The 21,726-nt window shown below is 30.9% G+C and overlaps 1 protein-coding gene across 1 annotated transcript in view; it reads right to left on the reverse strand.

The window, feature by feature from the left end:
• Positions 1-11,580: 11,580 nt before the first annotated feature.
• The window catches only part of LOC130898030 (WD repeat-containing protein 47), a 136,429-nt gene continuing 126,283 nt past the window's right edge, over positions 11,581-21,726 (reverse strand). The window contains exons 9-13 of the mRNA XM_057807066.1: positions 19,732-19,943; positions 18,763-19,103; positions 18,133-18,281; positions 17,439-17,649; positions 11,581-15,580 (exon numbers count right to left, since the gene is read on the reverse strand). Of these exons, the coding sequence (XP_057663049.1) occupies positions 15,435-15,580; positions 17,439-17,649; positions 18,133-18,281; positions 18,763-19,103; positions 19,732-19,943 (1,059 nt within the window). The 3' untranslated portion in view covers positions 11,581-15,434. The remainder of the gene's footprint in view (positions 15,581-17,438; positions 17,650-18,132; positions 18,282-18,762; positions 19,104-19,731; positions 19,944-21,726) is intronic.

The following is a 21,726-nucleotide window of genomic DNA, read 5'->3' on the forward strand; positions in this document are numbered from 1 at the left end:
AACGAGATATGTTATAGAGTGACTATCTTATTCGTCTAATTATGCGTCATTGTTGTTTCCGGATTATTCGTCATAATCAACATTCAGTAAATTATTAATATAAAAAGAAGCTTGTTGAAATATATTAGTACGAAATCGTTTGATAAAATATCCTTCACACAGATTACTATTAAGACGTTATTTATTCAAACCAAATTGTTTCTTTCTCTGGAGGTCTGAGCCTGAACTACTAAAATGACAACTTTTATAAAATATTGGTAAATTTGAATTTTATTGACGGGGATAATTCAAATTATTTGTTAATTCAAACTGATACCTCAGAACAACTAATAAATTTTAAAATTTATGTTTTTGGTTATAGTATTTGATGAAGTTGTATATTTTTGAGATACAGTATAGCCAAAAATTAATTTTGTGAACTATAATGGAAAAACATCATAATGAGAGAATGTATGTGATGTTGTCAGGAGACAAATATTAAAGTTATTGTAGAAGCACTTATTTCCTTACTCAAATGAGATGTTGATAAGTTTAATAGTAATATGATAATCCTTTTATTATAATAATAACTTGAACAACAAGTGTTGATATGATCTCACAAATCACACGAAATAATGTAACTTATTTTATGTAAATTCCAGTCGTATTATATTTTCAATATTTGGATGTAAGTCCAAAAAAGCACAAAATGAGCCTGGAATCTTGCAGTTGGTTCTGCAAAACTTCTCAATATTGTTAAACAACAGAAACAAAAAACTTGCTATATAACTTACCTTTAATGCAAAGGCTATGAAAATCAGATCGTTCATAATGAACGAATAATTTGGTTAAAAAATAACAATAACAAGAAATTCAACTAACCCAGTTTAAGGTACATTTCTAATGCGATTCGCGGGTGAAGTACGAAGTGGAACGCACTTAGACGTAAAATTGCGCCTTTGCACCAATTTTTTGTTTTTTGAAATCTTGTTTCAATAGACTAACTTTCATTTGATATTGATACAAAAATAAACGACGAAATTATTTGAAATCATAATGCAAAATATGACAACTTCGACCTAGTGCGCATATGTCATGCACGGCACGAAATACAAAATCTTGGAGCTTGCACCTGTTTGGATTATGTCAAAAAAGCTAAGCGCTTGTTGTATCTTGTGACGCCACAAATTTGGATTGTGTGGGCTCGATGCAGACCGTCCTTTTTCTTGTGGAAGAGTCCTTGATGCATAGCAATATTAAATTATCCCTTAATCCCATAAATTATCCAGTTTTGGTTCGAATCCGTTTATTTGATGTTTACTTATGCTGGCAAATACATATAGAAGTTAATTACAAAAAATTGATTCAATCTTAGGTTATCTTGTAAAACAACTATAAAATAGGCGGTTTGTTATCTTTAAGATAGATACATTATTGATCGATAAATTTTATTTTGAGCAGTAATGCTTCTTTTCCTTCAAGATTCTAGTTTATAGAAGGTACTAAAGCCGGTGCTGAAATAGTGGGTTGTTCATGTAATAGTATTGTTTATATTGTATTCCGATAAGGTCATGTTTATGTTTTTTCTCTTATCAATTAATAAAATTTAGCTGGATAATGGAACGTTCTAAACTATAATAGTGGCGAATTGTTTGTTAGTATTATTTGACAAAAATGTATAACAGATAAAAGTTAATTGAAATTTTTAGTTATCTTTTCGATAAATACTTTTAATGTCTATGAAAACGCGGTATATATGCTACGCTCAAAGACCGAAAACAGCCACAACGCGTTCTGTGCACCTTGCGATAGCCACAACGCGTTGTGGCTGTTCTGATATAGCGCCAGAACCCGAATGAAATTATTTTAGATTTAGAATGCTGCTTATTAATAATCATTTGGTTACAACAAAGTAATGCCACACTCATTATTTGAGTAAATGTTTATTGATAACGTTTTAATATATGTTTTATATTCATATAGTCAATAGTTAATATAACTAACCTAACTGCGTCAAACAAAAGTTCAATGCAATTCAAAATACCACAGGAATTCCTCATGCAAAAACAAATAGGTGGATATGCAGCGAAGATTGATTTTACTGATATACTTTTTTACATTGAATCGACTGTTAATAATTTACATTAATTAACGTACTCGTATATGTGTGTAAACTATTTGCGGAGTCGTGATTCTATATTGTTGGAGACAAAGTAATTTCGGTTCTTCAGTATAAAATAAAGCAAATAAAAGTTTTTATCAATTATATATTTTCTATTTTGCTCAAAAACCTTGTGCCATCTTTCTTTCAACTTAATGATTCTGCGCTAATAATATTTCTGGACAGCAAAAAACTGAACCAGGTGTGATTGAAGGTCATCGTCATTTGTGACAGTTTGACCATTCAAAGAATTCTGCAAACTTCGAAATAAATGGTAATCAGATGGTACCAGATCAGGGCTGTATGGAGGATGTGTCATCACTTCCCAGCCAAACTCCAATAGTTTCTCACGAGTTACTAAAGATGTCTCAGACCTTGAATTATCATGGTGGAACACTTAACCTTTCCGATTTGACAATTTTTCTTTCATTGCTTCATCCAGTTTCATTAATTGTTGACAGTAAACATCAAAATTTATAGTGTGGTTCCTTGAAAGGAGCTTGTGTTTTTCAGCTTTCGATGTGGCTTGTGCTGGTACATCATGTTTGTTCCACGATCGTTTTGGAACTATGAATATTCTTTTCAAGAAAGGATCGGTTTCATTAGGTTTAAGGTGCGCATATCGCAAATGTTGGTATTTGCGTTAAACAAATTTCTTTCAATTCGTGAGGTACCCAAATATCAAGCTTCCTATGTTACGTCAATGTGATCAATAGCACGGTAAAGTCAGCACTAACATAAGTTATTGAAAAAATAAAGCAAGGTTATTGTGAAAAGCGAAAGTATTTAGTTGACAACATTATACATAAAAATAAATATACAAATGAAGAATGAAATAAATGCACTTCCATAATCGGGAACGTGTTCGGGGTAATTTCGAATTTTTTGATTCTTTGTACCTTTTTTAGAGGTTTGAAATCGAAAATGAAGTTTTTAAATAAAATTTTCTGACACAACATTGAAAAAAAAAATAGAAATAGGCCAAAAAACGGTAGTGAAAACAGCTCTTAACAAAATAAAGTGATTTCTCTGACATTTCATATTTTTTGTTCAACGAATCGTTCGAATTTAATTGCTAGTTGAAAAGTGACGTGTCTATCTACTTCCTCAAAAAAACTAACTTTTGTATGCAAATGTGTAATTTATTATTATACACTCATTTCTTTTAAAATACTAAACCGACGTAGACTAACATCTACAAACCTAAAAAAAAGTATATTACACTACAAGTGCCTCAAGTTTCGTCGCTGATGCCCGAAACGCAGAACCGAGGTTTCAAATTTTAGCCCGTGAGAAGTACACGCGCCAAAAGTTGAAAAACTTTCGTTCCCGCTATTATCAGATTTCCAAAATTTACATAAATTTCGAGCGAATAAAATGAAATGAGTGAAACTGAATGAAACCAAAATCCGTCTAATAAGGGCTCCAGCTTTAACTATGTTGGGATATAAATATATGGAATAGAGAAACTAATTAGGAAAATTTTTGACTTATCCTCTTCGGTTTTAAAACCTTAACATCTTGTTGTAATGTCAATATTATGGAGTGTAGAGAAGGAGGAAGGTCTCTGGGTTAAAAAATGTGAGCTGATTTTTGATGGGTAAATAGGTGGCGCTGATTATAGAGGGTGTTCGCTTGAATTTTACGCGCTGATTTGAAAATAACTGTATAGTAATGCTTTAAATAATGCACCGTGATAATGAAATTAGTAGCATTAAAATAATGAAACGATTAACAAAACAGAATCTCGTTAAATTAACTTTATTATTTAGCTATTTATTTGGTTTAGATAATACATATATTCTAATATGAAAAAAAAGTAGAATCATGTAACAATAATGAAATAGTATGAAAAAACATTTTGGTTGATTAAAATAAAATATTGAATTTTATCCGTAACTAATATAATAATTATAGCGATATAATTAGATGAATAAAAATAATAGAATAATAAAAAAACATATTTCGGTTCATAAAAATAAAATATTGAACTTCATTAGCAACTAATATAATAGTTATAGTCATATAAAAATATCAATAAGAATAATAAAATAATTGAAAATAAAACATTTTGGTTCATAGAAATATTGAACTCTATCCGCAACAAATATAATAATTATAGTTTTGTTAAAATATCATTGGTAATTAGCTTATGCAAGCAGGTACAGAAATATATCATGTTCTTAATAAAAAATAAAAATCTAATAAGATATTAAGGATTGCACAGCTTTTCACATGAATATAATCAAACGTCAGTCACAACTTTGATAATTTCTTATACAGTAAGTGTTTAACTTCAGATCTCAATCCCATAGTACAATCAGCGCCACGTATTATCCCTACAGAATTCAGACCATATTTTAAACGTACCGTCCATAAGAGATGTTCCTCCTTCTCTACACTCCATAGTCAATATAATCCAATCTGTAGAATTTAATGATATAATATACGTAATAACGATCTGACCTAGCTCTACAATCTTTCTAGCAAATCACTATTTAATCAAATTTATTACTTGAATTGGTTGAGTTAACTTGAAATATAAATAATAGATAATGAGATATCGAATAAGAGACCGAATCGATGAATTGGTCATTTTTACACCAAGCAAGGTCTAATAGAGACCATTAGACCGATTCATATGAAAATAATAAGGCAAAATAATGAATAATCATATCAACGAGATAGTTGAACTGAAACATAGAATACTTCATTTTTTGGGGCGCATTATGTAGATTCAGATTCAACTATATGTTCAAATGCTTATGGGTATGAATTTAGTATTATTATTCGTCCTCCTGAAACTTTTTTTATATTTTAAAGAAAATTTCTGAATTTTTGGGGGTGACTCGTCGGAGCACTGTATATAACAGACAGATCCGAATTGTTCGAGATTATACGAAACACGCAGGTGATTTTGAAAGTGGTTTGAAAACGAATAGATGATTCCTGACGTGTATACATTCATATCACATACTTATATTGTTTGTTGGCTTAGATGTATTAACATGGTGGAACACTAAACCTTTCCGATTTGACAATTCCGGCCGTTTTTTTTTGATTGCTTCATCCACTTTCATCAATTGTTGACGGTGAACATCAGAATTGATCATTTGGTTCCTTGGAAGCAGCTCAAACAATACAACACCTTTGTAATCTCACCAAACTGACGGCATGAGCTTTTTTTGTTGCTTTTCATCTTTCGATGTGGTTTTTGCTAGTTCGTCGTGTTTGCTCCATGATCGTTTTCGAACTATGTAACTATACAGAACCCATTTTTCATCACCTGTAATGATTATTTTCAAGAAAGGGTCGGTTTCATTTAATTTAAGGTGCATATCGCAAATGTTGTAATTTTTTGTGTAGAATGATTATTCGTCCTCCTGAAATTTTGATATTTTTTTATATATTTCAAACAAAATTTATGAATTTTTGGGGGAAACTGAGGTTTCGTCGGATCACTGTGTATAACAGAAAGATTCGAACTGATCGACATTATACGAAACAAACAAGTGATTTTGAAAGTGGTTTGGAAACGAATAGATGATTGGGTATCAATTTTCACCACACTCTATTTAACTTACATTGTTTGTCGGCTTAGATGTAATTTTCTAATCAGAATTTCACAAAATTTTAATTGTTCTTGGTTTACGAGTATATATATATATAATAATATGGCGTGAATTAATTAATCGAATGTTTGCGTTTTTGTCATGAATGAACTCAACTTAACAAATTTCATAATCATTTTTTTGGGCATATAGAAACATATAAAAAGTTGTGGAAATAATTTATATGATCCTTTTGCCAAAAACGGCTCAAACTATAAAACAACATCGATACCTGAATGGTACAATGGGGCGTACAATCCCATAGCTGGTATATAGATCGTAACTCAATAGGGATGTAAACGAAAAATGCTATTTTCCTTAAATAAATCTGTATATTTTCGCTCTATTCTAATTATTATATGAAAAATTAAGTGAAGGCACAATTTTTGAGAAAAACAACACTTTATTTGAAATGCTTATAAAAATAAAATTTTAGGTACAATTAATTATTAAATAGTAGATGTTGATTTTAAAAAACTTTATTGTGAACATATAGTTACAAAAATTTGAAGAAATGTACTATAGAAATAGTTAAAGAGTTAATAATGAACTTAATACCATAAAGTGACAATAAATTTTCACTTTACTCAATAACGTAGTTTTCAACGAATTATTATATAACCAACTTTCCTTTACATTTTTGTATCTACATATTCACAATAAACTTTTTCACCGTCTTCATTAATGTCCATTATTTAAATCATTCTTAAAGACCAATAGATTTACTCAAGAATTTGATTTCTTAGTTTTTAACGAATTTTAAAAGAAGTGTGTATTTATATATTTATTTATATATATTTGTATTGTGTGTATTTATATATATATAAGTAAACAAGTATTACCTGAAGATTGCATTTTTGTCAAAATATTTCTATTAAATTTACCAATTTCGTAAAAAAATTATCATACACACGTTTCTATTAGACTTGATGCAATTAATGGTGGTTTCTACTGCGCATTCACCCATTCTTTTAACGATGGTAAGAGGACCTAATTTGGAGGAAGGTGAGAAATTCATATGAAAAAAACATAAAATTATTCATAATTTTTCTGTCGACAACTATTTCAATATACTTATTAGGCTGCAGTTGATTGAAAATCAAAATCGAATTTACATTGCAAATTATTATTATATAAATATTGACAGTTGAGAATTAATTGTTAACTAATAAAAAATAAACTAACAGTTGTTGTCATAAATATAAATTGATATATTTGCATATGTTTTTGAATATTCTTACGGCGGTGATATAATAATACCTGTTTGTAGGATGAAAAATTTCTATATACGCCTACCGATCTTCGAAGAATATAATTCAATGCAAATATTTCTTTTTCAATTAAATTAATTTCGAAACTTAAACATGCGTTCAAATAATGATGATATTGATATATTTCTCACAATCTTTACTGGAATAGACTTTGATGATTAAGATAGAACGTTAATGAGTTCGTAGATTGGATGGAAAAGAGTTGTAGTTTTTACATGACGTAACATCAACCACTAATATACTAACACAAAAGCGAGAAGGAGACTTTTTATATAATATACAGGTTTTGTAGAAAAAAATATTCTATTTTTCAATGATGTCTCTTTTGAACAGTGGACAATATTTCTTACTTCTGCTAGATGATTTCTAAAATTGCATCAAACCTTCCTCCGACCTATTTCTTCTGGCAATAAGAAATAGTTACTTGTAATTGATCCCGGAGAATAGGACGGACGCTTCAATAATGGGTTTTTTTGTACGTGCATCCTCATACTCGTATTATCTTCGAACAAAAGGAACTTTATCCTCTGCTAAATGAAATCGATTCTTTCTAAAAATCTCATTATATTGTTTAGAAGGTAATCTATGTGAATTATACAGCGCCCATGAAAAAATCTCACCTACTCTGGTCTTCTTTGACGCCGATTCACTTCGAGTAACCCACTGTTTTGGCTGCAGTTCATTTTCTGCTATTTTGTGGTGGTTACAAGTTTTCTAAAGTTCTATATTACTACGATTGACAATGGAAATCAGAGAAATTTACTTCTGATTTGTATACTAGAGGAAAATACTTCTTCCATGCAGGATTTGATTCTCCAAAGAGTGTTGGGAAAAAGAAAATAATCAAGTATTATTTTTAACGAGTTGAAAAGCGCAAATAATCAGACCAAAGCTTCATCAATTCAATTAATCTCCTAAAAACTCTTGCTAATCATCAAAGGGAGGATTGATTCTTCGTTAAGTGACGAAGTTAAATGAAATGTTAGAAATATTACGGAATATTTTTAAGAGTTTATAAAGGTGGTTGTTTAACAAAACATAATTTCATTCTTTTAATATTTTTTCGAATATAAAGAAATTTTGAAAATTGAAAATAATCAGGTTTTTTAAGTTAATTATGTAATATCAAAAAACATTAAAGAAATTTTTTAAATAGAAGATGCATTGAAAGCGTATTTTATACATACAGCTAAGGCATGAATGTCTTCCGAAACAAAACCAGATATTTTGCCGTTGTTCCGTTAAAGCCAGTACCACACGATGCGTCCAATGCTTCCAACGTTGGACGCTGGTATGGTTGGATGCATCGTGTGGTCGTATCAAACATGTCATCCAACATTGGCATTGGAACGTTGACCATGGAAAATTGGAACCAACACTTGTACGAGTATGGTCCCAAAAGTAGCTGGCCTGACCTAGACAAGGCGGTAGTTGCTTGAAAAATATCACTGTATTAGAAAGTACACAACCTATACAGCATATGTTTCAAGTTTGAAGACGCCACGTTATTTAGCATTTGTTTGACAGATATCAATAGTAAACCCTTTCAGTAAATTTGTAAACATGGAAAAAATTGGTTATCGTTATATGATTCAATACTTTTATTTTAAAGGCATTAGTCCAACCAATATAAAAACTGAGCTAGATTTTACTCTGAATGAGACTGCTCCTTTGTTTTCAACAGTAAAATTTTGGGTAACAGAGTTTGAACGAGGCTGTACGACCTGCGAAGACCAGCATTGCCAAGGTCGACCAAATGAGGTGACGACTCGAGAAATATTGAAGAAAATCCACAAAGGGGTACTGAATGATCATCAACTGAAAGTGTACCACCTAACAGACATATTAGGCATTTCGAAAAGTGCTGTACTTATCATATCAACTGAACATTTGGACTTAAGAAAGCTGTGCGTAAGATGGGTGTCGCGTATGTTCACAACGGAACAAAAACAGCATCGTGAAGATGTTTAGAGTGTTTGGCTATATTTCACATAAAGAAAGCCGAATTTTTGCGCTGTTTTATAAGCATGGTTGAAACTTGGATCCATCACTTCGCACCCTAAACAAAAGAACCGGCTTCAAAGAAGGCAAAGACCATTCCATTTGCAGGTAAAGCGTCAGTTTTTTGGGGATACGCGTGTGATACGCGTGGGATAATTTTAACAATCTTGAAAAGGGAAAAACTATCAACGGTGAGTATTATGCGAACTTATTACAACGTTTGAGCGAAGAATTCAAGCAAAAATGGCCTCATTTGGCTAAGAAGAAAGTGTTGTTTCATAAAGACAATGCATCAGCTCACACATCCGTTACTGTAATGGCCAAAAATGAACTGAAGTTCGAATTATTACCTCATGCACCCTATTCACCAGATTTAGCCACCTCGGCTTATTTTCTGTTCCCTGACTTGAAAAAATGGCTCGGTGATCAAAGATTTTCCAGCAAGAGGTGATGTCGACAATTAATGGCTATTTTGAGGAGCTTGACGATTCTTATTATAAAAAGGGTATCGAACTTATTGAACATCACTGGTAAAAGTGTATAGAGCTAAAAAGAGATTGCGTTGAAACATTAATATGTTTTTTTCTAAAATTTTTGTGTTTTCTGTGTTGAACCAGGTACCTACTTCTGGAACCATACTCGTACAACTACACATATTCAATGTCCTCTTGCGTGTGAATGCTACGTCTTTTTTATGAAAAACCAATGTTGCCAGTATCATTCAGTTAATTTTAAAGGAATTTATATCTGTTGCATGCTGTTCATCTCTTTTTCGCCACCTTTTCATTTCTATAATAGGTAAGTTCAGGTAAGGTTCCAGCGTTCGTCCAATGTTGAGCCAATGTTGGCGCAAACGTTGGACACATCGTGTAGTACCAGCTTAAGCAATATAAAAATATGATGCGTTGTTTTGTAACCCATCTAAGGAATAACGGACTAAGGAACGAGTCAAACTCTTTTACTTTACTCAGAGAAATATCTCCTTCAGTCTATCCTAAGAAAATCATATTTTTGTAACTATTCCTAGGGGTGTGGATAAAAGTTTTCAGGAGGTACAAAGATTCTTTAATTACAATATTATTTTTGTCCTGTAAGGATTAAAATTTTCAAGCAAGTGACTTCTATGTTTTCTTCATTTTATCCGAAGGTACAAATTAATTAATGATAATTTAAAGGTAGTTCAAATGAAAACTAAGTGAATCATGTTTGCTTTTTTTTATTCAATCTGGATGTTCTACCGCACATGCGCAGAATGTACGACAATTAGAGCATATGATGAATTTTCAATAAGTTTTTTCTCTATAAATATTGATCAAAGAAAAAAAATTGAAATAAAATTTTTATATAAACTATCCAAAACTATTTTTTTCCAAACCATGCAAGTACCCTATTCTTTGCAATGTCAAAATAACTAACAATATTCTTTCCTGAGACTGATTTTCTGCTAGGTACTTCATTCACCAATATCAATATTGAAAGAAAAAGCTTCCACATAAAAAATCATGAATAAATCAAAGATGTTATACAATAGTCCTCTAACTATCATGTTATCCGAATGACATTTGATTGTTGTTAAATCAGAAGTAATTAGATTTCCTTTAGAACTTTAACTTAACAAAAGCTAACACCAAACCGATAAAGTTGTTATTGTGAGATGTTGCAAGTTGATCAACTAAGCTTCAACAGCATTTGTTTTTGATTAAGTTATATTGCATCCTGCATTGCATTGTATGTTGCCTTGCTCCATGTCAAGCGGCCTTTATGAAGCTCATTCCCTTTTCTAATACTTTTCAAAGGGCTGCTCTGACGGAAGAGTATCACAAGAACTTTCAGTATTTCATGTGAGGAGCCGACTGTGACCTATACTCACCACTCACCTCCAGTGCTGAGTATTTCTACAACTCTCTGTTTCGTCGAATTTTTGTTACGTTTAGGCTTTCATTCAAACAATCATTATGTCTACTGACATTTCACATTGTAAATCATTTTATTTAGATTCAATTCGGTCCAATTAATTATAAACGTTCTAAATTTCATAGAGTATTAAAACCAATTGCAACTCGGAAAGCCTCTCTGGCTCGACTATAAGAGAGCGTCTCAATGTAAAAGTTAAACCACTATCTGAGAATAATTGTATTTGAAATTAATGATATTTTTGTTATATCTACATTTATTAAGAAAATTGAGAAAAATAAAAACACGAGTTTGTTATAATGTATTATTTTATTATTAAAAAATTTCTGTAACCATTAAATTATAATATAACATACAGTAGATCTTTTTTCTTCAAATAACATGTAAAGCAAAAACATTGAATACAATAGTAATTTTAGTTTCGTTTACAAAAAGCTAAAAACGTTAAAAAATATATACAGTTACTGCATAAAATATGTGTATGCTAAATATTATGTATAAAGTATGATTGTTAACTTTGAAACTCCCCGAATAATAAGATTAAAATCGCTTTTTAGTGTAAAATGCATTATACTTTAATTTGAATGTGATTGAATTCAAATGTTGTAACGCACTGGATTTTTTAATGATACGATGAATGATGATGCTCTCATGATAATCAAAAACGACCCCAAACTGGTGGTCGCTCTTCTGACAGGTCACTGCCCCCGTCAAACATCACTTTAAGACGCATAGCAAAGGACAACTGCATATTCTGGTAACACTAGAACATCTGCTCTGAAAATGTCCTGCCTATTTTACAGAAAGGCTTGAGAACATGAAGGGGTAGTACTAACACCTTGGGCAGTGAGACACAAAAATCTCAGAAAAATAACTTCCTTTTCGAAGAGTCTACGTATTTAGTAAGTAGAACAATCAGTACACAATACACAATATTTTCTAGGTCTATGCGCAGATTGTCCAAAGAATCTACAAATGACTGATTTAACACAAATTAATAAACAACAGAAAGTTTTTAACTTCATTAAAATTATGTTGATTTTATAAACTCCACTTTTCAACTTCTCTCCTCATTTTATAGCCGATCTGATTTTCTCGACACAGTTAAAAAAGTTCCGGAATATTCTATATCTGCATATTTATTTAGACAAAGGGAAAGAAGAATAAACTAATAAACGCAACAACAGATCTAAACGAATTTCACTATTATTTGCATATATTGCTACTCCTCTGAATAATAATTTCAACTTGGAAGAATGTAAGCTTTAAAATTTTTTATTACATTTTCACTAGGTAGATATTATTTTCATACCATTAACAGCACAAATTTCTACTTCTTACACCAAAAATTAATTTTCTTGTTTGATTTATCCTGACAATTTATTCAGTACTTACAACTTCTTTTATGATACTTATAAAGTTCTATTTCAAGAAATAACTTTTTATTGATTAACAAACAAGAACTCGATATATGTGAATTGAATTGCAGATATAAAAATGATTTTGATCGGAGAGTTCCAATCTCCACTATCATACTGAATTATAGCAAAATAATGGTTAACACTAACAAATAAGTCCGCTCTTATTCAAATACCCTACATAAACATATTACACATAGTTTGCCTATTTTTTTTTTCTAAAAAATGTCAAAAATATTCGAGTGACATTCAACTAGGTTTTGGTTACTATATGATGCAAATGAGTAATTATTCAAATGTCAATCGTTTATTTAATATTTATTTAATTTAATATCAATATCAAAATAATTCAATAGTTTTTTCTTTAAAATGTGTAAATTGCACGTTTAATTAAGCTCGGTTTACAAGAAAATTAATCAAATTTGAACAAAAGTACAGTTATTTTTTGAAGTGCACTATAATAGATTAAAAAACCACCAACAAAAAATATTAAAATAACATTTTTGAAATGTTCCAACTAATATTCAACTATCAATAATTTCTTCAAAAAAATCTGCCACTAATTTTGCTCATGTTTCTGCCATCAATTTAAATATATATGATCGAATTTCATTAGTATACCGGAAATAATACTAGAATTGTATAATTAAAAAACACTAAAGTATAGCTGGCTGTCAAAAGTTTTTAATACTGTGATTTAAAAAATATATATAAGAATATATATGTCGTAGGCACAAATCAAATTCAGGCATTTGTTAAGAGTCCGAGGCATTTGACAAAAAACCGGCAAAACGTGATCCTGAGAACTTTGTTGCGTTATGATTAGACAATTCTAGGCAATTTGACAATATGTCCTTGTATAACATGTGTGGAAATCAACGTATCTCAGTTTGCCTGATGATATTGAGGCATTTTACAATTTGCCGGATAAGAGTTAGTCAAAATCGCACGTTAACGATAACATAATCTCGCTAGGTATATATTAGAGAGAAATTGACGATAATAGCAATGATATGCATGTAAAGAACCATACGGTTCACTTAGAAGTAGTTCAACAAACAATAGCAACAATTTTACACCGAAAGTAGGAAAAACGATCCAATCAAGAAACCTTGGTCTGTTGCTAAAGTTAATTCTTTGACGATTGAGACTTTCAGACTCATTATCTGAATTTGAGAAGCAGGCGTTGGTTTTTGTGGTACCCCAGCCAGTTGGCGTTGATCGAAAATAATTGCCTCGTTTGTTTTTGACATTTTACAGTTGTAAAATAAAGTTACACTTATAATTATTTTATCCCTGTTTTTTTTTGATAGGCTCTTTAAGATGTCCGAATTAAAAAATTCATTTTATGACAGTTTCAATGGAGTAGAATTAAAGCTATATGGTAACAGCGATTACAGTAAATTAGAGAATGAAAATTATGAAAACGACGATGAATTGGAAAGTAATACTGACGATAGTACGTCGAAAACGCATGCAGTTTTTATCGAGCGATAGTGAATCTCCTATCGAACAATTGACAAAAATATGTTGAATATGTTGAATTATTAATTGCCAGTGTGAATAAGTAAATAGAATTTCATTCAAATGAAATGCCTGAATTTGCATTGTACTCATGTCATATAAACATGTTAATAACACAGATATAAAAAGGAAAATAACCTCAGAATATCTGGTGTACTGGTACTTGGATGTCAACTAGTTCTTCTCGATTTTGATATTGGAAACCACATTTTCGCCACCTGGTATATGGTAAACTTAACATGGACGTCATTCACGGAAGTTTTCTTATAACTTTAGATCAAACGTATCAAAAAGCAATCTATAATGTTGGCACATTTATGAATGTGATGAGTTTCTAGGTGTTGTAAATGAGTTCACTACCAATGTTATTAAACAAAATTTTTTCTGAAAAACTCAAATTTTTTGAGGGGAAAAACAAGAGACAATGTGGATATTCGTTTAAAATAATTTTTAGAAAACGAAAGTAAAGAATCTAACTTGTTCAAACGGCTGTTTTGTGCAATACTTCTTCGTCTAATTGGTGATTAATAAATTCTGTAAAATTTAAAATTATAATTTTAACTGATTGCTAAAACAAACACAAATATTACATAACTGAAGAAAAGGAAAATGTGATAAATATTTGTCCAAAGTTCCTGAGGAAATAAAAAGTTATTGAAAGTGTGTATGACGGCAAAAAACAGAATAATAAAAATTCAGCATTTTCAAATTTAATTAGCTGAGAGAGTTTTTTATTATAGTATAAATTTAGGTAATTAAGAGCAATATCAAAAATTCCTGAAACTGAATTTATGAATACAATAAATGGAAAAGGTATTAATGAAGTGGAATCTCATTCCAGTACATCAAATGAATATTTTGAACCAACAATTTTTTTCATAATTTAAATATTAGTGTCAAGTATTGATTGTTTTCAGTGACCAACTTCTTTCTGTTTCAGGAAGCAGAAACTGATGGAGAATATGAATCATTTCACCTAGTTATAGAATGTCTTTCTATTGAATTGGGCATGTCAACAGCTTTCGGATTTCTTCATTTACGTTAATTCATTGTCAATCAATTCTTAGCCTCAATTCATTCTTCTGTGGTTTATTGTACTAGTCTACCTATGCTTCTTTTGTATTATTTGCAAATAAAAAATATAAATATCATTTTCGTCGTGATGAAAATAATTAAAGGGGTCGTCAGTCAATGTATTCAAGAAACTAGTAATATCATGAACTATTGTCGAGTACATTTTTCCCATTGAAGTTAGCGAAGCCAAAGAATTACAGCTATGAATTATTTTATTCAAAAAATTTCTCTCCAAGTTTTATAAAAATATTAATGATTTTGTATATATGTTTGATCATATCTATTCACAAGTAGTTTCTTGGGCTTTGTCATATTCACTCAACTATAACAAAAAAATAACATAACGGATAACCATTTATTATAAAAAAGACAAGAATATTGCCATTCCGAAAATATTACATTAATGTGCAACAGTGCAATTATTTAAATGAGTATTTGTTAATTCAGACTTTCAATATTAACAAATTAAGTATAGTTAATTTTAAACGGGTGGCAAAGCCCATAATGTCGACGTTTTATCAGCTGATGTAGACAAAAATGAAAATTCTGCAGGATGCCATCGTCCGGATATAACCTTGTCTTGGTGTTGTGCAACGACGACGCTCGGTAACGGTAAGGTAAGGTCCCCTGTAAACAAATAAACTATTAAATATATACAAGCGAAATATTCATCCAAATGACCTACACCTACACTTGTGAGCAAAAAACAGCAATATGTTATGATCAATTACCGCTCTTTTTATGGTTGTTTACAATAGTACTAATTAGGGGTAATTAACAGACACAACAAGTGATAAATCTACTCAAGCGGTTACCCAATTGCGACAAAGCCAGATTCAGTGAGCAATGACCAATGCGCTGAGCATGAATCAGTCTGCAGTTTCAGAGTTTACCGTCGTTCCCAAAGGACTAGTAACTTCAATCGAAAACGCGGTTCCAGACGAAAAAGGGGCACATCCGACCAATTCGTTGTCAGTACATCGCTGAGAAATCGGGCCCTCATTGTTGTTAAAGACCAACAGGAGCTCAGAGAAAAGCGAGGAGTAGCTGGATAGCTATAACAAGACTTAGTGCAGCTAACCTTGAGGCAAAAAAGCAGCTACAGGCCCCAAATTAACTGCAGCTCATCCTACGAATAGCCAGAGAACACATTAATTGGATTGACGAACAATGGGGCTCCGTTCTCTTCACAGACGAAAACAAGAGAATGCCTGCATGGTAGCGATAGAGGAGGACGAGTCTTCAGAAGACTTGGAGAAAGATTCGCTCAGTGTTGCATAAAAGAAAACGTGGCTTTTGGAGGAGGTTCATGGGTGGCTTGGGCAGGTATTTCCATGAGTTGGTTTTTATTGGAACTGACGGTGGAACGGGGGGATTAACGGCGAACCGATACATAGAAGAAATTGAGGAGATCACGTCATTTCCTAAGCATCGGCAAAAACTTCATCCTACTGCAGGATAATGCCCGTCCTCTTACTGCAGGTTCCATACAGCAGATTGTCGAAATTGCTATAGATTGCTTTTCTTCAATGTGAGAAAATTTATTTGATAAATAATCAGACTTTTTAAATTTAACTTGGTCAAAAGTATTTTTTCTAAGTGGAAAATTAGTTTTATTAAGTTGAATTTGAAGAAAAACGTCTTTTCTATGTTAAACTTGGTAAAAAGTTTAATTTGATAAAAATGGTTTTTCTCAGTTAAATTTGATCAAACTATGGGTTCTGCTAGTTTAGTTTGGTCTCAAGCTAAAATTGGCTTTACAGGTGTTAATTTGTAAAAATCTCAGTGCAATTTTGTCAAAACATTTTTTCATACCAGTTTATCAAAAACTGTATTTTTTCATTTTGGTTGAAAATTGGTCAAAACTGAAAGCATTTTAATTAAAGTCGATCAAAAAATAGCTTTTATAACATTAATTTGATCAAACAAAAGGTTTCTAAGATTAATTTGCTAAAATAATGGTTTGCCGAAATATATGTGTCTCCTTTTATTCAGGGATTGGATGGAGGGAGGTCCATTGGCACTTTATTTATTGCTGACAAGGATTGCCTAGAAAAAACATCGTGCTTCTATATGTCCTTGGAAACTTGGCAAAAAGTTTGGACTGAAATAGTTTGTTATAGAGTATGTTTTATTGTTATGTATCAATACTTTAAGAATAAATTGAGGCAAGACAATAGTTATGATGAGCGACTCTATGATTCTGATTATGAAATTCTTCATTTTTATCTATGTAGAGATCTGTATAGTCCATATTTCCGAATTCCTTTTTTGCTCTTCTTGACTTTAAAATATACATTTGAAAGATTTCACCAACCAACTTTGAATTAATACTAGCACTTGTGGTGTGCAATGTTGGAATAATAAATTTCCATTACATATAACTGGTTCTACTTTTTTATTCTTAATGTTTCTGAACGCTTCTTAAAATTTGCTCTCTGTGGTTCACCTATTAAGAATTTTTTTATAATAATTTCATGCATACCTTGAAGATCTGTTAGTACCAATTTATTATCATAACCAGCAGATAGGAGGTAATATGCTGATGGCGAGAATCTAATTGATCTGACATCAGCAGAATGTGGTTTGAAACATTGTACATTCCTTCCACCTCGAATGTCGTAAAGTACACAAGAACTATCTTCATGTCCGGATACAAGAAGTCTTCCAGACGGATCCACGCATAATGTAGACACCTATATGAAGACAAAATAGTTTTATTAAGTGAAAAATATTGTAACGAAATCAGATAACTTGATTAATTGAGGGGTTTTTTACTTTTTGCTATAACTTGATTTTTGCTTATGTGTTTTCTCATTAATAAAATATTCTGGGAGTTTTTTTTAGTTCCGAAGATTTTATGTCTTAGTTTTGATTATAAAAGCACCACGGAAAATGAAAGAAGCTAACAGATGAGATTTAGAAAAAAAAATAAAAATTTGTATACTAGAAAGTTACGATTATTAAATTTTGTAAAATCCTTGTTATCTCTTAATTGTATAATGAAGCTATTTTCGAAAAGGATTTTCTTAATTGAGAAATTTTGATATTCTTGTTTACACATTTGTAAATTTTTATTATGTTATTTTAACATGATTATACTTTAGCTAAAATTCTTCTATTTAAAAGATGGATCAGCTGGATTATTTAAAATTATTTTATAATTTTGTCACACTTACCGGAGAACCCTGTCGACTTCCCGGCACGGTAATTGGAGTTACGACATTAACACAACCTCTAGTTCTCAAATCCCAAAAACGGACAGTCTTGTCATGGGATCCACTGACGAACATAGCACCACCCCAAGTGTACAGGGACAAAATGTGACCTGTAAAAAGAGTCAAATATATTTTTTTACGAATTTACATAAATGTGTCGTATCTGTCTTGATAGAATTTCACAATCAATATTAAACCAACTATCAATTCAATTATTGACTTGAAAATTCACTTTTTCTAAATTCTGATGATAATACAATTGAACTACATGTATTGAAGACAGTAAAAGTGTGATTTAAAAAAAAAATTGAACCATACATTTTTTCAGTCCATTAAATAAACTATATAATTTTATTTGAGTTTATTGCAAATTATTATTCAAGAAATTTAAGCTTATCCGGTACAACTTATGGCTATGGTCTAGGAGAACGTCTTCCAGAAGTTTGAATGCTCCATTATCAATAAGTAAAAAGAGTAAACTCCATCCTGTTTTTATGGATAAATATTTGGACCAACAACAAGATCCTAGTTATTTAATATTTCAATAGTATAATAGACTTTCTAATTTATATAATGAAATTACTTGCTTACCTGTGTGACCGCTAAGAGCTTGGAAGGGTGTACCAGTAGCACAATCAGTAACATATATTTTACAATCTCCAGCACCGCCACTAATAAGTAGACTTGATTTGTTGGACTGATCTTCGAGGAAGCACAAATCTCTAATAGTACCATCGTGCATAGTCAGTTCTATTTCATCACCCTCCAAGTTACTTGTTTCTGAATTGAATCGCATTAATTTGACAGTTTTGTCGTTAGAACCAGTAGCCATTAAGTCACCTACGGGAGACCATGCCAAACAATAAATGGAACCTTTATGGTGTTTCGTTCTTTTGAAGAGCACCGTTGGTTGGTAAGTTTCATGATCTTCCCTGAAAGTAAAACTTAATTATTCACATTGCACACTATACAGTAAAGAGACAATAAATTGGAATGATTTGTCTTGAAAAATAATTATTAGGTAATGATTTGGGTTTTATTAGTGACGGAGCATTAATAAAAATATATTTGAAACTGCTTGAGATTACCAACAACATTTATGTTAACTACTAAAAGGATTGTAAGATCATTAAAGAGAAGAAGAGACGTATTAGGCATTCGAAGATGTATTCAAATAAACTCAATGTTTGGAAATTTTTTAAAGAATGCTAACGATGAAAATTTTTTTCTTTCCCTCAACATTTCAGTATGTCAGGTTACCATATGAACCAGTTATCACTCGTTGAGACACATGGGTTACTGTACTGATTATAATATAATAGGATGTCAGTATTCTCACAAACTTTTAGTTTATATATCAATCGGAAGACCTGGGGTACATCCATAAGTATATTGAAGTAAACTTCTTCTTCTTCTAGGGCACACATTATAACTTTGGTGATGTCAAATCCACAAAGAAAAGTAGAACATGTTTTTCCCTAAGAAATAGTATTAAAGGCTGCTAAAGATTGTGAATGGTGTGAAAATATTAATATTTATTAATACATATGATTTACCAACCTGAGATCTGAAAGTTTAGGATGAGCACATATTCTAAGCGTCTTCGAATTTGATCCCACTGCGTAAAGTTGTCCTCCAGGATGAAATTCAGCACATCTAACAGCTTGAACATCTTCTAAAGTTGTAACCGCCACAAATTTCGGTCTCTGATTATCTATACTATTGTCCAAATCTTGTCTTGGCGATCCACGAGAAGGTGTATGAGGTAGAGGCTGAAAAAAATTCATAAAACGTCAAATAAGTGTTAAAATTGATAACTAGTGGTCTTGAATCAAGGATGAAATAGCAATAATTACGGTTTGCTGTGTTTTTTTCTCTTTAAGTGTTATTTTTGTTATTATCTAAAGTGTGTTTAGAAATGAGGTGGTAAGGAACAATTGTGACTGTTTACTGAAAAGGTAGATAATAAGAAAGGAACAATTGAGACAAAAATTTAGAATGAAGTATAAGTTTACAAAAAATATATAAATTCGTTTTTATGTAAACAGTTCAAACGAAATGAATGAATAAATAAAACAAGTTCAACATAATGTTATGATTAAATATCAAATAACCTCAATTAATAAACATTTAATTTGTTTAAAAAAATTAATTCACAAATATACATAGTTAATATTTTTTAAATTCTTTTGTATCGTACTTGATATTTTAAATCATTAGCCCAATGTAACATTGCCACATCTCTTTATTTGTAGATCGCAAGAAATAGATTAAAAACAAAATAACTAATTTTTTTTTCATAATTGAAGGGAAATCGCTTGCCATATATTTTTTATTTATATATAATTATTATTTTCTACGTTCGTTATAATATTCACGTTTTTTTTCATTCATTTGAATTCATAAAGAATGTAATTTCTGAATCGGTCAAAAAGCGTGAAAAAAGTACCGTAGCGGTCTATTTTTCAACGCTTTTGCATTAAAAAAAGTGCCGTAACGTGTCATTTTTTAACGTAATTATAAAATTATTTTATCAAATTAGTGGGCTGTTAACGCTTTCTTCAATATGTCAATTCGTTTCTCCGATAAACTGTCACACTTTTATTTCTTGATATTCGTTCAAGAAAATACGTTCTGTGTCTAATTAGTATTATTATTATAGATGAAGGGTAAGAGTAAAGAAAGTTTAAACTACACACCAGAAGATGTTGTTGAATCGGCAACTGCAGCGACTATGAATCTTCTCCCTGAGAAATCTAGGGAATAGTATTTAAAGGAATATAAGTGGCGTACTAAAAGAGGCATAAAAGCTTCACAGAAAGAGTCTTCAACACTTTGGTCGACTTATTCAAAACTGAAGGGTACTGGTATATGGTAGATGTATCCAGTAAGAAAGTTTTTATTAAAATATAACAGCTGATGATTTCATTACAGTTATTTCCTCAGTATCATCTGGCTTTACCAATTTTACAAAAGTAGTTGTAGAAAAAGAACGTAATTTAATCTAATATCTAATCCAGTTATAATTACTATATAAAATTTACGAGTCAAATTAACTTTTGTAATTCAAATTAGAATTTTTATTTGGAAATAATACTCATAACTATTTTGACAATGTACAATCGAAGAAATTGTTTCTGAAATAAGTGAAAAAACTATATTGGTAATAGCATTATCAACACTTCCGACAACGTTTTGTATTTTGCTTTTAATAATTATAACAATATCAATAAACAACTCACTCTCTGTATATTGTATCATTTGAAAAAAAATTACATTTGATTGTATTATGGGACAGTCTAAATTATTAAAATCACCATAAAGTTTGTCTCCATATTGCGGCAATAATAATTTCTAAAGTAGTTTGTGTCCTTAATAAAATGTGTTTATTTTTTTATATTATAGTTATATACCAAGGGAAAATATTTGAAAGACATTTCATATGTTTAGCGACCCTGTAACTGAATACACATCTAGACATTGCGGTGGTCGGTGTCCGCCTGTGATATTTCGTTCGAAGAAACTTAACTTCACGGATTGACTGCGCCACAGTCT

Source organism: Diorhabda carinulata, chromosome 9 (genome assembly GCF_026250575.1).
Source record: "Diorhabda carinulata isolate Delta chromosome 9, icDioCari1.1, whole genome shotgun sequence".
Taxonomy (NCBI): domain Eukaryota; kingdom Metazoa; phylum Arthropoda; class Insecta; order Coleoptera; family Chrysomelidae; genus Diorhabda; species Diorhabda carinulata.